Source organism: Mauremys reevesii, linkage group 22, assembly GCF_016161935.1.
Source record: "Mauremys reevesii isolate NIE-2019 linkage group 22, ASM1616193v1, whole genome shotgun sequence".
Classification (NCBI taxonomy): domain Eukaryota; kingdom Metazoa; phylum Chordata; order Testudines; family Geoemydidae; genus Mauremys; species Mauremys reevesii.
In genome coordinates, this window is record NC_052644.1 from 5,939,132 (window position 1) to 5,954,560 (window position 15,429).

General features: G+C 57.5%; 1 protein-coding gene across 3 annotated transcripts in view; it reads left to right on the forward strand.

The window, feature by feature from the left end:
* The window catches only part of NOVA2 (NOVA alternative splicing regulator 2), a 34,665-nt gene extending 22,791 nt beyond the window's left edge, over window positions 1-11,874 (forward strand). Inside the window, exons 1-3 of one of the 3 annotated variants that reach the window (XM_039510621.1) lie at window positions 3,513-3,601; window positions 6,213-6,379; window positions 10,639-11,874. In XM_039510621.1, coding sequence (XP_039366555.1) covers window positions 3,559-3,601; window positions 6,213-6,379; window positions 10,639-11,655 — 1,227 coding nt within the window. In that variant the 5' untranslated portion in view covers window positions 3,513-3,558 and the 3' untranslated portion in view covers window positions 11,656-11,874. Of the gene's footprint in view, window positions 1-3,512; window positions 3,602-5,826; window positions 6,122-6,212; window positions 6,380-10,638 lie in introns of those variants that run through there. The other 2 variants (XM_039510620.1, XM_039510619.1) reach the window with 2 other exon arrangements.
* Window positions 11,875-15,429: the final 3,555 nt, after the last annotated feature.

The following is a 15,429-nucleotide window of genomic DNA, read 5'->3' on the forward strand; positions in this document are numbered from 1 at the left end:
CAATTGTTCTTGTTAACCTCTGCGGATAGGATAAGAAGCAACTGGCTTAAATTGCAGCAAGGCCGGTTTAGGTTGGATGTTAGGAAAAACTTCCCTGTCAGGGTGGTTAAGCACTGGAATAAATTGCCCAGGGAGGTTGTGGAATCTCCATCACTGGGGATTTTTAAGAGCAGGTTGGACAGACACCTGTCAGGGATGGTCGAGATAATACTTAGTCCTGCCATGAGTGCAGGAAACAGGACTGGATGACCTCTCCAGGTCCTTAAGTCCTACAATCCTATGATTCATCTATGTGTCTGATAATTCTGTTCTTTACTATAGTTTCAACCAGTTTGCCTGGTACCAAAGTTAGGCTTACCAGCCTGTAATTGCCAGGATCTCCCCTGGCACTTCAAAAAAAATCAGCATTACTTTAGATTTTGGTGACTTGTCACTTTTTAATTTATCAATTTGTTCTAAAACCTCTTCTACTGACACCTCCATGTGGGACTGTTCCTCAGACTTGGCACGTAAAAAGAAGGGCTCAGGTGTGGGAATTTCCCTCGTGTCCTCTGCAGTGAAGACCAATGCCACGAATTCACTTTGTTGCCCCACAAACACCTTGTCTACCTTGAGTGCTCCTTTAGCACTTCCATCGTCCAGTGGACCCACTGATTGTTCAGCAGGCTTCCTGCTTGTGATGTACTTGAAAAAACGGGTTTTGCTAGTTGCTCTTCACAATCTCTATTGGCCAGCCTAATTATACTTTTATAGTTGACTTGCCAGGGTTTGTACGCTTTTCTATTTTCCTCTGTAGGATTTGACTTCCAGGTTTTAAAGGATGCCTCTTTGCCGCTAACTGCTTCTTTTACTCTGCTGTTTAGCCAGGGTGTGTGTTTTTGGTGGTTGTCCTACTGTTTTTTATTTATTTATTTATTTTTAAATTCGGGTTATACATTTAAGTTGAGCCTCTATTATGGTATTTTTAAATAGTTTCCATGCAGCTTGCAGGCATTTCTCTCTTGTGACTGTTTTAGTTTCTGTTTAACTAGCTTCCTTATATTTCTGCAGTTCCCATTTTTGAAGTTAAATGCTACTGTGATGGGTTTCTTTGGTATTTTGCCCCCTACAAGGCTGTTAAATGTAATTACATTATGGTCACTGTTGTCAGGGCCAGATTTAGGAGCAGGAGACCCAAGCGTCTACCTGGGGTGCAGGGCTTGGGGCGCGCCAGGCTCGGGGTGCTGGTTTTGTAGTTAGCGACAAAAGGGAGAATAGAATGTTTGAAGTGACATGTCTCTGGTATTCTGTACGTGGATTCATTTTTCACTAGCCTTCCAGAATGTTCTGGACCTGTGTAGAATATAAATACAGATTTACAGATCCTAGCATGCAAATTTATCATCTTATAGGACAGGGATAAATCCGGCATGCAAATCGTGTATCAAAGTCATGAAATGGGCTACAAATGCAGTAAAAATAAGGTATTCAAAAGTTTAACAAATGGGGAGGGGTGTGCCAAAGACGTTCCTCGCCTGGGCGCCATTCGGTCTAAGGCCGGCCCTGGGTTCAGCTATATTCACCTTTTGGACCAGATCCCGTGTGGTACTTAGGACTAAATCAAGAATTGTCTCTTCCCTTGTTGGTTCCGGCAGGACTAGGTGCTCCAAGAAGCAGCCATCAATGGTGTCTAGAAATTTTATCTCTGCATCCCATCCTGAGTTGACATGTACCCGGTCCCTGTGGGGATAGTTGAAATCCCCCATTCTTATTGGGGTTTCTATTTTTGTAGCCTCTCTAATCTCCCCGAACATTTCACAGTCACCATCACCATCCTGGTCAGGTGATCGGTAGGATATTCCTACTGCTATACACTTATTATCCAAGCATGGAATTTCTATCCATAGAGATTTGATGGTTCAGTTTAATTCATTTAAGATTTTTACTGTGTTTGACTCTATGCTTTCTTTCACATGTAGTGGTGCCACACCCCGACCAGCATGACCTACTCTGTCATTCCTATGTATTTTGTACCCTGGTATTACCGCATCCCACTAATTATCATTGTTCCACCAAGTTTCTGTGATGCCTATTATAGCAATATCCTCATTTAATACCAGGCACTCTAGTTCACGCATCTTAATATTTAAACCTCTTACATTTGTATTTAAGCACTTACAAAATTTGTCTGTATTTAGTTGTCTGCCTTCCTGTGATGTAATTGAATGGGTCTCTTTCTCCTTCGACTGTTTCTCTACAGTTCCTGCATGTACTTTACCAACTTCTACCCTCTTCTTTACTAGGACTTAGATAAATCCTCCCCTAAGGGATGTCTCTGTCTGAGCCGTGTGCTCCTCTGCACCTGTCAGCCTTCTCCCAGCCCTTAATTTACAAACTCCTCTATGACCTTTCTAATTTACATGCCAGCAGTCTGGTTCTGTTTTGCTTTAGGTGAAACCCATCCTTCCTTGTATAGGCTCTTCCTTTCCCAAAAGTTTCCCCAGTTCCTAATAATCCTAAACCCCTCCTCCCAACACCATTGTCTCATCCATGCATTGAGACCCTGCATCTCTGCCTGTCTAACTGGCCCTGCGTGGAACTGGAAGCATTTCAGAGAATACTACCATAGAGTTCCTGGACCTCTTACCTAGCAGCCTAAATTTGGCCTCAAGGATCTCTCTCTCCTACCTTTCCCTGTGTCACTAGTACCTACATGTACCACGACCACCGGCTCCTTCCCAGCACTGCACATAAGTCTGTCTAGATGTCTCATGAGCTCTGCAGCCTTCACACCTGGCAGGCAAGTCACCATAATAAATAGATAATAATATATGGAGCTATACCTATCTCAGAGAACTGGAAGGGACCCTGAAGGGTCATGGAGTCCAGCCCCCTGCCTTCACTAGCAGGACCAAATACTGATTTTGCCCCAGATCCCTAAGTGGCCCCCACAAGGATGGAGCTCACAATCCTGGGTTTAGCAGGCCAATGCTCAAACCACTGAGCTATCCCTCCTCCTGTGTGGCTTGCCTACTCACCACAAACCCAACTATCCATATTTCTAACAATCGACTCCCCCATTGCTATTACCTGGCTCTTCCTAATAATTGGGGTCCCCTCCCCTGGAGGGGTCTCCCTCAGTGTGTCTGGAAGGAGGGTCCTAACGATGGGATCAATTCCCTCCACTTCAGCTTAATGCAGTCCTTCCCCCCTCCTCAGCAGCACAGACTGGGGGTGGGACCCACTGCTGTGACCCAGAAAATCTCCTCTCTGTACCTCTCTGTCTCCCTCAGCTCCTCCAATTCAGCCACTCTGGTCTCCATAGCCTGTGCTCAGTCTCTGAGGGCCATGACTTGCTTGCACCTAACCCACTCCTCTCCCAGAGCTGGGGATAGAACAAGGAGTCCTGGCTCCTGTCCCCCATCCTCTGCCCTCCCAGAGCCAGGATAGAACCAAGAGTCCTGACTCCCAGCCCCCGCCCCCCACTCTAACCATTAGACCCCACTCCCCTCCAGAGCTGGGATAGAACTCAGGAGTCCTGCTCCCGACCCCCCCGCTCTAACCACTGAGAGATGTGGGATGACTCTGGTGGTTTGTGCATTGGTGGGAGTGGCCTGCCTTAGTGTGTGGATGGCTGTTGTGGTTTGTGGGGTTGGTGCTTTGGGGAAGGCAGTGGGCAGCGCTGGTGGTGGTTGGTGGTCTGTGCTCTGGTGCTAGCGATGGATTGCAGGGAAGGAGGTGTGTGGTGTAGTGAAGGAGGTTTGCGGTGCTGTGGGCTGTGGTTTGGCGCATGTGGACTATGATGCCACAGGCTGTGGTGTTGATGGTGTATTGAGCGTGGTCTGTGGTTTGGTGAGCATGGGCTGTGCTGCCGTGGTGCTGTGGGCTGTGGTTGGCGAGCATGCATCGGTGGTTGGTGAGAATGGACCATGGCGTCGTGGTTGGCAAGGGTGGGCAGTGATGCCAGGGGCTATGGTTCATGAGGGTGGTCTGTGGTGTTGATGGCTGTTAAGGGTGCACCATGGTGCCATAGCCCATGGTTGGCGAGGGTGGGCACGTGCCATGGGCTGTGGTTAGCCAGGCTAGGCCATAGTGTCAGTGTCTGGCGAGGGTGGGCTGTGGTGCCATGGGCTGTGGTTGGTGAGGGCGGGCTGTGGTGCCATGGGCCATGGTTGGTGAAGGCGGGCTGTGGTGCCATGGGCCGTGGTTGGTGAGGGCGGGCTGTGGTGCCATGGGCCGTGGTTGGTGAGGGCGGGCTGTGGTGCCATGGGCCGTGGTTGGTGAAGGCGGGCTGTGGTGCCATGGGCCGTGGTTGGTGAGGATGGGCTGTGGTGCCATGTGCCGTGGTTGGTGAAGGCGGGCTGTGGTGCCATGGGCCATGGTTGGTGAGGGTGGGCTGTGGTGCCATCGGCCATGGTTGGTGAAGGCGGGCTGTGGTGCCATGGGTCATGGTTGGTGAAGGCGGGCTGTGGTGCCATGGGCCATGGTTGGTGAGAGTGGGCTGTGGTGCCATGGGCCATGGTTGGTGAGGGTGGGCTGTGGTGCCATGGGCCGTGGTTGGCGAGGGTGGGCTGTGGTGCCATGGGCCATGGTTGGGGAAGGTGGGCTGAGGTGCCATGGGCCGTGGTTGGTGAGGGCGGGCTGTGGTGCCATGGGCCATGGTTGGTGACAGCGGGTGTCTGCCATGGGCCGTGGTTGCCGAGGGTGGGCCAGAGCACCAGTGGTTGGCAAGGGTGGGCCGTGGCGTCACTGGTTTGGCTGGCTCGGAGTTGGTCCTAGGATGGGGAGGGGGTTACATTTTGAGCCAGCCTGAGGATCCCTGACTCATTCCGGGCCCTCCCCCATTTCCCTCCTGTCTTCTCCGAACCTCTGACTCTGTGTGGGGGTGGGGGGGATGGGGCCAGGCCTCCTGCTGTCCCCCCCCAGCGGGATCCTTGAGCCCCTGATGCCAGGCCCTGCGCTGGGCCTCAACCCTCGCTGTGGGGCAACTGGGGCCTCCCTGCCAGCTCTCCTCCGCCCCTTCCCGCCTGGGGCCTCTCACCCCACCCTGGGTGGGGGAGCTCATTGCTGGGGACAAAGGGTCCCTCATCGCCCAGGTAACCGGCGGATGGCAGATGAGGGGGTGCAGGTTGCCATGGCAACAGGCCTTTAAGCCTCCATCACGGCTGCGGGGGGGGGAGGGGGTTTCAAAACGCTGCAGGTTGCCATGGTAACCTGGCTTTGCCTGTTTTGTTGAGGCAGCAGCTGAGGGGGGGAGGTTGGGGGGATACCGGAGTGGGGCATAGCAAGGGGCGGGGGGTAATGAGAGGGCCAGGGCTGCCTGGGGGGAGGGGAAGTGGGGCAATTTGCCCCAGGTCCTGCAGGGGCCCCCATGAGAATATAGCATTCTATAGTAGTGCAACTTTTTTTTATGGAAGGGCCCCCCCGGAATTGCTTTGCCCCAGGCCCTCTAAATCCTCTGGGCAGCCCTGGAGGGGGATGGGGGATGTGGGGAAGGAGGGAGAGTGGGGCCGTGTGGAGGAGCAAACTGGGAGGAACGGGGGGGGGGATGTAGCGGGAAGGAAGGAGGAAGAGAAGGGGGATATAGGGAGGGGGAAGGGGATGCAGGGAGAGGAGGGGGTCTGGGGAGGAGAGCTGGGAAGGGGGATGTGCGGAGGGGAGAGAGCAGGGAAGGGGAAGGTGGGGAAGGGGATGTGGGGAGGGCTAGGGAGAGGGGGATGTTGGCCAAGGAGGGGGACGTGGGGAGGGGAGAGGAGGGGAGGGGATGAGAGCTGGGGGGGTTGGAGGGGGATGGGACGCAGGCGACAGCTGGGCAAGGGGAGGCCAAGGCAGTAGTGGCTGGTCAAGAGCTAGGTGTAAATACACCCGCTGGCCCACTGACTCCTCTCTTACACACGCATCCGCCTCATGCCTGCTTGCACACTTGTTCCTCTGCAACCAGTTGTCCCCTTGCACACCCACTCACACACTCATTCCTCTGGCACCAATTGTTGCTCTCTTACACACTTCCTCTCCTCTTGCACACTCACCTTCCTCCATCACCCCCATTCTTTTGGTCTCGGTTCCCTTACACACTCACTTCCCTTTTGCACACTCACCCCTTTGGTGTCAGTTGTTTTCCCCTTTTGCACGCTCCCTCCCTGTAAGCTCACATCAGCGCATCCTTCTCCAGCTTGGTGCCCGCCGTGCCCAGAACTCTGGGTGCTAACCTGCCCATGCTCTCCCCTCCCCAGGCACCACAGAGCGGGTGTGCCTCGTGCAGGGCACAGCCGAGGCCCTCAATGCCGTCCACAACTTCATCGCCGAGAAGGTGCGCGAGATCCCCCAGTCCGTGGTGAAGCCCGAGTCCGTCAACATCCTGCAGCCGCAGACCACCATGAACCCAGACCGCGCCAAGCAGGTGAGATCCGGAGGACTGGACACTCTTCCAGGGAGTGGTGGATTAGCCACTGGGCCAACGGGGCTCCGGGGGGGCTCTGGAAAAAAAAGCCCGGAGCCCAGGCCGCTGGGCAAGGTGGGGGAAGCCCCAGTACCCCGAACCCACTCCCTGGCAGAAGCTGCGGGGTGGCAGGGGAAACCCCCAGCACCCCAACCCTGTCCCTGGAAGAAGCACTGGGCAGGCAGGGCACGAGAAGCCCCAGCGCCCCGACCCTGGTCTCCCACAGAAGCACCAGGGGTTGGGGGGGAAGCCCCAGTGCCCGGACCTGGCTGTGGCCCCGGGACTGGAGGAGCTCTCGCTCCCTGCCACGGCCTCAGGGCTGGGGGAGCTCTCACTCCCCGTTGCGGCTCTGGGGAGACAGAGCTTCTCTAGTCTTGGGGGGCAGGCAAAAAGGAGCAAACAGGTTGTGGGGCCACAGTGTGGGGGCAGAATGGGGGGACCCTGGGTGGGGCCCAGGGAAGAGACAGAAAGGGGAGGGGCCATGGGCAGGGCCGCAGGTGGAAGGGGCGGAACGGGGCTGGGACTGCAGGCGGAAGGGGTAGGCAGGCGTCCCTCACTTGCTCTGGCCCAGGGCTCCAGGAAACCTTAATCCGCCTCTGCCCCCAGGGAGCAGCCAGGACTCTGCGGGGGCGGCTGGACTCGGGAAGTTCCTGTGATTGTCCTGAGCTCCCCAGATCAAGCCTGCACTGCCCAGTGTCACCACGTTGGGGCTGTCAGCAGCACACACTGCCCTCAGCAGCCAGGGCAGGGGCAGTACGCACCCTCCTGCACACCCACTGTAACACACCCATTAGCCATCAGCAGCCACGACTGCCTTGGTGTCTCTGGGATGCTGTAGCATGGGGCTGGGGCAACACTGGGGTTAGTGCAGAGATTGCTGGGGGGCAAGTGGAGTTTCACAGTCCACCCCCCCCCCCAACCTCCATTGCTGGGGTTCTGAGTTCAGATCCTGCCTCTGGCCACACATGACGTGAGTTGGTTGGGTCTCTTTTTTCAGTGGGGAATTTGCTGCATTCTGGGGTAGCCAGGGACTGCGGGTTGGGAGAAAGGGACACCGGCAGAGCTGTGTGTGTGGGGAGCCCAGGGCTGGGATAGTGACGGGCTGCGGGTCAGGACTGAGGGACACTGGGAGAGGTGGGGGCAGTGCTGAGCTGGGGGATTTGGGTCAGGATTGAGGGGCACCGGCAGAGATGGGGGGAGCCTGGGGCTGCGCGTTGGGATTGAGGGGCATCAGCAGAGCTGGGGGGAGCCTGGGGCTGCGCGTTGGGATTGAGGGGCACCAGCACGAGGGGCGGGGAGCCCAGGGCTGGGCTAGCAGGAGTCTGCAGGTTGGGCTTGAGGGGCACTGGCAGAGCTGGGGGGGGGAGGTGCCTGGGGCTGTGGGTTGGGAGTGAGGGGCACCAGCAGAGGCTGTGGGGGAGCCCAGGGCTGGGCTAGCAGGGGTCTGTGGGTCTGGACTGAGAGGCACTGGCAGCACTACAGGAGGGGACGAGCCGCAGGCCCGGGTTGTGATCCAGGATCGGGTCCAGGGGTCTGGTCCAGTATCCCTGCTGGTCACAAAGGCCCCAGTAGACTCTCCCCAATCCCCACCCCCTCCCTCAGGTCCTCGTGTGACACCTTCCCATGCGAGGATGAGCCATGTCCAGACTGGGGCCCACGTGGTGGCCTTTGCCCGGACGCCGGGGTCCCCTCGGGTCAGCACTTGTCATTCCCAAGAAGAAAGTGCGCAGAGATGACTTCATCTCTCCTTTGGCCCACCCTGTCCATCCCCATGGGGCCAGGGAGGGAACATCCCCTCAGTCCGTTCCCCCCAGGCGGGGGGAGGTCGTCCCATCCAGGACATTCCCCCCAAGGGCAATAGCCAGTCTGGTCTGGGTTCGCTCCCCAGCTCTGGGAGGGGACGGGCTCTCTTGGGTTGGAGCAGGGGGGCTGGGAATCAGGACTCCTGGGTCCTATCCCAGCTCTGGGAGGGGACGGGCTCTCTTGGGTTGGAGCAGGGGGGCTGGGAGTCAGGACTCCTGGGTTCTATCTCAACTCTGGGAGGGGACAGGGTCTCTTGGGTTGGACAGGGGGGCTGGGAGTCAGGACTCCTGGGTTCTATCCCAACTCTGGGAGGGGACAGGGTCTCTTGGGTTAGAGCAGGGGGACTGGGAGTCAGGACTCCAGGGTTTGCTCCCCAGCCCTGGGAGGGGACGGGGTCTCTTGGGTAGAGACGGGGGGCTGGGAATCAGGACGCCTGGGTTCTAATCCTGACTCTTGGCTTTAACTCCCCTTCCCCTCCCCCCAGGGAAAGGGGATTGACACCGCCCATGTCCTCGCTCCCCGAGGCCCCTTTGCCCTAGTAACCTGCATCCTGTTGTCCCTCCTGTCCGCTGGGAACTAGGTCTGATCACAGCCTGCAGCTGCCCCCACCCCACCCCTCCAATCTCCCCCCACAGCACAGGTCACCCCGGGAAGTCCCTTGACAGGGACGGAGCTGTGGGGGCACTGGGTTGGCAGCCCCCACCCCCGCCCAGCCCTGGCTGCTTCAAAGGCAACAAGGGCTCACTTGACTTTCCTGACTGTGTCAAAGAAACGGGGCAGGAATGAGTCCGACACCTCCCTCTTCCCGGCACACTCCTGTGCCGCTCCCCACAACGCCCCCTGCTGGGAGATGCTGGGGCTGGAGTAGCCGGGAGCTCCCCTCCACAGCCGGCTCCTGCCCCACTCCCCACAACGCCCCCTGCTGGGAGAGGCTGGGGCTAGAGTAGCCGGGAGCTCCCCCCACGGCCGGCTCCTGCCCTGCTCCCCACAGCGCCCCATTCTGGGAGAGGCTGGGGCTGGCATAGCCGGGAGCTCCCCCCACGGCCGGCTCCTGTCCCGCTCCCCACAGTGACCCCTGCTGGGAGAAGCCAGGGTTGCTAAAATCTCCCAAGAAATCTCCTGTTGAACAGGACGCGATGCGGGTCTCTTGCCCCTTTGGGCCCCTGGGGACATGGCTCACCCTGTGCCACATCATCACTCCTCCCCCCCAGCCTCCTGCATGCCTCGAAACAGCTGACTGCTGCAGGCGGTAGGCACAGGGAGGGAGGGGGAAACACGGATCAGAGCACTCACGGAGTCAGCGCCTATGGCTGTGGGTCAGGGCTGAGCCAAGCTGCAGCTCTCTCCTGTGGGGTAGTCTGGCCCGACGGTGGGGTCGGGGCCTGCATCAGAGCCTGTTACGCAAGAGATTTTCTTGGCTAAGTGGCCGTGGTGTTTTCCTTTGCTCCTGGGCTGCGGTTATATAATAGGGTGAGCAGGCTGCGTCCTCCTCCCTTCCCAGGCAGAGCCCCCTGATCTGCCCCTACCCCCAGGCTGTGTCACTGCAGGTGGCCAGTCTGGGGCGGGCCCAAGGACAGCCTGATTGAGGCCCTCCAGGCCAAGATCATCCCCCAGCCCTTCCCTGACCCCCTCTTAGGCCTGGGTTGTACCCTAGGGCTGGGTGTGCTGAGCTCTGGGTGTGCCAGGTGTCCAGGTGCTGGTGCCTAGGGCTGGGTTTGCTGGGTGGTGTTTGTACCAAGCTCTGGGTGTACTGAGCTCTGGGTGTGTCGGGTGCTGGGTGTACTGAGCTCTGAGTGTGCTGAGCTCTGGGTGTGCAGGGTGCTGGGTGTACTGAGCTCTGAGTGTGCTGAGCTCTGGGTGTGCAGGGTGCTGGGTGTACTGAGCTCTGAGTGTGCCTAGGGCTGGGTGTAGCGAACTCTGGGTGTGCAGGGTGCTGAGTGTGCCTAGGGCTGGGTGTAGCGAACTCTGGGTGTGCAGGGTGCTGGGTGTGCCTAGGGCTGGGTGTAGAGAACTCTGGGTGTGCTGGATGCTGTCACTGCTCTCCATGGTGCTGAAGGGGAACCCAGCTCTGGCCAGCAATGTCTGGGCAGCCCCCCTTCCCAGCTCAGCCCACGTGTCGCTGGGAGTCACCCAGCTCTCTGAGTGGGTACGACACCCCCGCTAGGCCCCTCCATGGAGACTTGAGCACTCTTGTCTCCACGCGGCGCTAGGAGATGTGCTGCAGGGAGCAGGGGACGAGTGATCCTTGTGTCATAGAGAACCCCAGAAGGGGCTGAGCTCAGTCCCTGTATAAACAGCCCTATGCCCCACCCCAGAGGGGGCTGCAGCTCAGCGCTGGCAAAAAGCAATGGAAGCTGCTGGAGCTCATTCCCCACTCCGGCTAACACCCCCCCCCCCCCGTCTCTTCCCCTCGGCAGGCCAAGCTGATCGTCCCCAACAGCACAGCTGGGTTGATCATCGGCAAAGGGGGCGCCACGGTGAAGGCCATCATGGAGCAGTCAGGGGCCTGGGTGCAGCTGAGCCAGAAGCCGGAGGGCATCAACCTGCAGGAGCGGGTGGTGACGGTCAGCGGGGAGCCCGAGCAGATCCGCAAGGCGGTGGACATCATAGTGCAGAAAATCCAGGAGGACCCGCAGAGCAGCAGCTGCCTGAACATCAGCTACGCCAACATCACCGGCCCCGTGGCCAACTCCAACCCCACCGGCTCACCCTACGCCAACTCCACGGACGTGCTGCCGGCCGCTGCCGCTGCTGCCACCGCCTCGGGCCTGCTGGGACACACCAGCCTGGCCGGCGTCGGGGCCTTCCCGGCAGCCCTGCCGGGCTTCTCCGGCAGTGACCTCCTGGCCATCAGCACGGCCCTCAACACCTTGGCCAGTTACGGATACAACACCAACTCGCTGGGGCTGGGGCTCAATTCTGCTGCCGCCTCTGGTGTGCTGGCCGCCGTGGCGGCTGGAGCCAATCCTGCCGCGGCCGCTGCCGCCAACCTCCTGGCCTCCTACGCCAGCGATGCCTCCGCCAGCACCAGCACGCCAGCCGGTGCTGTGGGGGCCTTCACCCTGGGCTCCCTGGCGGCCGCCACCGGGGCGGCCAATGGCTACCTGGGCACAGCCTCGCCGCTGGTGGCCAGCTCCTTCCTGGCCACGGAGAAGTTAGTGGAGAGTGCCAAGGATATGGTGGAGATCGCGGTGCCAGAGAATCTGGTGGGGGCCATCTTGGGCAAAGGGGGCAAGACGCTGGTGGAGTATCAGGAGCTGACGGGCGCCCGGATCCAGATCTCCAAAAAGGGAGAGTTTATCCCTGGCACCAGGAACCGTAAAGTCACCATCACCGGCACGCCGGCAGCCACGCAGGCCGCCCAGTACCTCATCAGCCAGCGAGTGACGTACGAGCAGGGGGTGCGAGCCACCAACCCGCAGAAAGTAGGGTAGGGCCGGAGGGAGTCACCAAAGGGAGAAATCCATTTTAAAAGTCAAACAAACAAAAAACCAGGCCCCCTCCCCCACCCTGCCCATCCCCCGCACGCCCCCAGACATGCATCCCCTCCAATAGGGAGGGGTTCCCCCCAATCTAATGACCAGCTCCGATCCAGACGCGATCTCCGGATCGGCCCGCGGACCTTGCCGTGCGTTCTGTCTGATATGTATATATTGCACTTCTTTTTTTTTAATAGAAAAAGAAAATGGGTCAAATTTTCTCTTTATTTCCTTTCTTTCTGGCCCCCTCCCCCCAGCCAGACCTCCCCCACCCCCTGCTCTCTCTATTCAGGGAGCAGATCGCACTTTGGGGAGTGGATCCATTTAAGACTGGGGGGGGAATTGGATTTTGATCCATATTTGGGGGAGGGGTGATTGGCGCTGATCTGGACCCATGTTGAGACGACGGGGGGTGGGGAACGGGGTCTTGGCATGAGCCACAGATGCCGTAAATCCCCCACATGCCCCCTCTGTAGCTGGGTCTTATTGAACTTCAGCTGCGACACGGCATTTCACTGATGCATTTTATTTTCGGCATGTAGATAGTCAAATTGTGTTGAACTCGGGGCGGGAGGGGTGTTAAGTTAGGATTGGGGGTGGTTTTTGTGGGCTGAGGGGGTAGTTATTCATATCTTCAGCAAAAGTGGGGGGATGCACTCCCCCTCTTCCTCCAGAAAGAAAGCAACAAGTTTTTAAAATATCTCTAGGTGCGTAACTGGAAAGGTGGCTGCGTTGTCCCTGTGGGGAGTTGGGGTGGGAGTCTGTCCACGGCGTAGCCACAGGGCTGGGTTTTGTCGTCTCACTTGGCAATGTCTGCCAGACCGGATGATTGGAGGGTGGGGAGATAAGGAGCAGAACATGAAGCTGTGACAACATGCATGGTGGTCTGTGATGTAATGTGGCGTAGGGGGCTACTTCCTGTGATGTCATAGGCTACTTCCTGTGGCATCACAAGTGTCTATCAGTGATGTGGTATGCTACTTCTTGTGGTGGAGGAGGCTACTTCCTGTGTCATCACAAGTGTCTATCAGTGATGTAGTATGTTACTTCCTGTGGTGTAGGAGGCTATTTGCTGTGATGTAAACGCCTGCCTGGGGCATGTCAGGCTGCTTCCTATGATGTCATAGGCTGCTTCCTGTGACAGACGGAGCCAAACCATTCGGGTGTGGTTTTATTTTCCTTCGGGGCTGTTCTGTAAATGCTGGTGTCACATCCATCTAGGGAGGAATCTCTCCCCCCACACCCCCAGGGAACGTGAGCGGTCGAGCCCGTCCCGACGGAGCAGCGATGGGGCAGGGAATCCAGCCATTGCCGCCGCTCACACAGGCCCCGGGCGGCTGGCATGGCCAAGAAAGTGAAGCACTAGGCTGCCCTCCCCGCAGCTACCACTCAGTATTAAAGCCCGGCTGGGACGATGGCTATTTTCTCAGCCCCGGGGGCTGATATCGGCATCATCTCAAGCCGTGGACCTCACGACTGCCCCCATTGCTCCAGGGAAGGGACATTGCTCCTCTCCCTCTTCCTTAGAAAGCCCCATCCCACCCCCGCCTCCCCCAGGATCTCTTTGATGCCTCAAGCAGTATTATCGCCTTGAGCCGGCCAAGGGCTCCCCCTGCTGGCAGCGCGGCCTGTGGGCAGCGTGGAAAGGACCTTGCTTCACATATCAGTGACTCAGGGCAGTCCTGGGGAGCCGGATGACCAGTAGCCCTGGGCTAGTGCCATGGTATCCATTAGCCCCTGGGCTAGCTCTGGGGTCAGGCCCAGTAGCCCCTGGGCTAGTGCCAGGGTATCCGGTAGCCATTCTGTGATCAAATCAGTGGGGCCATTCTCCGCCCCGTGTTTACAGCTGACCCCTTATTAATGCACCCTCCAGGGCTTCTGGAAACAGGGATGTTTTCCTTTCCACCCACTCCCACCCCTGCCTGCACTGGCTTACGATTGTAGGATCCTTTGGAAGCTTTTGGCTGAACAGGGAGGCTTGTAGTGTCATGTTGCTCCTGTGTGTCAGGCTTTTTACATTGGTGTGTTATTGTAGGGTTGCTCATGAGCCCTGGGTTGTATGCACTGGCTTGTTATAATAAGGTCATTCAGGAGCCCTGGATTATATACACCAGGTTATTATTGTAGGATTGCTCAGAAGCCCTGAGTTGTATACACTGGCTTGTTATTGTAGGGTTGCTCAGGAGCCCTGAGTTGTATACACTGGCTTGTTATTGTAGGGTTGCTCAGGAGCCCTGAGTTGTATACACTGGCTTGTTGTTGTAGGGTTGCTCAGGAGCCCGGGGCGGGTTTGTTATTGGAGAGTTATTCATGAGCATTGGAAGAGGCAGGAGTGAAATAAGCATATCACCAGCGGCGGGTGGTGGGTGGTGGGGGTGAGCGATTCTGCACCAGTGCTGTGCTCGGAGGGACCCCACCAGAGCCGGGCCCCTGTGCCTGAGGGAACGGGCCGCCAGCTTAAGTGCTTCATAGGTCCAAATGCAATCACAGCCCCTAGAAGACCCCTCCCCACATCTGACCCCTGCAGGAACCCCATTGCCTCCCCCGCCTTAGGGACCCCCCCAATCTGACCCCATAACCCCCCAAACCCCAGTTAGCATAGGCACTTACCCAATTATCCTCCCCACCTGACACTGGCACTTACCCCATAACGCCCCCACCCCAGAGCCCAAAGGAGCCCTCTCCCAATGTGACACCGAGCTGTGGATTTGTGCAATATTTTACCCTGGGAAGGAGAATCTCTCCCTGACCCCCAGCTGGCCGTCAGCCCTGGCACAGGCGGGTTTGCTTTGCATGGCCCTTTGCAGGCTCCAGAGCTCACCAGGAAGGTGCATAAGAGGCACCGAGAGTGCAGCCATGTCCACGTTGCTCCAGCAGGTAGATGGTCGGACAGCAATTGGGGACAGACTCAGGGGAAGGGGCTAGCAGTGGGTCTGGGATCTGGGGAGGGGGCCCTCCCATGTTAGCTAGCAGAGATCAATCATTTTCCATTCGTTAGCCGGGGGCGGGGGGGCTGAGGGAGGGGGGTTTGTAACCTTTTAAACTAGGGAACAAAACAAATGTGAAACTATTTACTACTAAAAAGGAAGCAATATTTAAGTAGCATCTTGCACTGAATCTCGGAGGTGAGATGAGAGGCAGAGGGGTCCTTTTCCATGGGTCGGGCCAGATCCTGCGTTGGGGTCAATAGGCCTTGCTCCGCCCACGTGGGGAGCTCCGCCCATTCCTGCCAGCTGTGGGAGCGGCCCGAATGGTTCTGGGATCTTTTGTGTCGAACAAAACGTGCTGCTGCTGTAGCCTATGGCGGGGGTGTTGCATATCAAACTTTGCAAAGGGAGGTGGGAGGAGGGGTAGGGAGGTGGTTTTTGTGCCAAAATATTTGTCTGTCTTTTTCGATACATGCCTGCATAGAGAGTGTGACCCGGTGTGCCTGGGCCAGCCCCCATTGGAAATGCCAAGGTCAGAGCAGGCTGCAAAGGGGCACACCAGGTCACAGAGGGATTACCTGATTTAACCCCAAAACTACTCTGGTGGCCCAAGGCAATTCAAGAAAACCTGCCCCATTGCTGGGTAATACAATGCTGGGGTGTTTTTAACATGACATCCTCGTTAAAAATACTACCACCATATCCGAAAACACCACAGTAACACCACCACAGTAACGCTAGGATAACGAGTAATGTTTTCATAAAGATACCCGAATAAAAGTACTTCAGTAATATCCTGAAA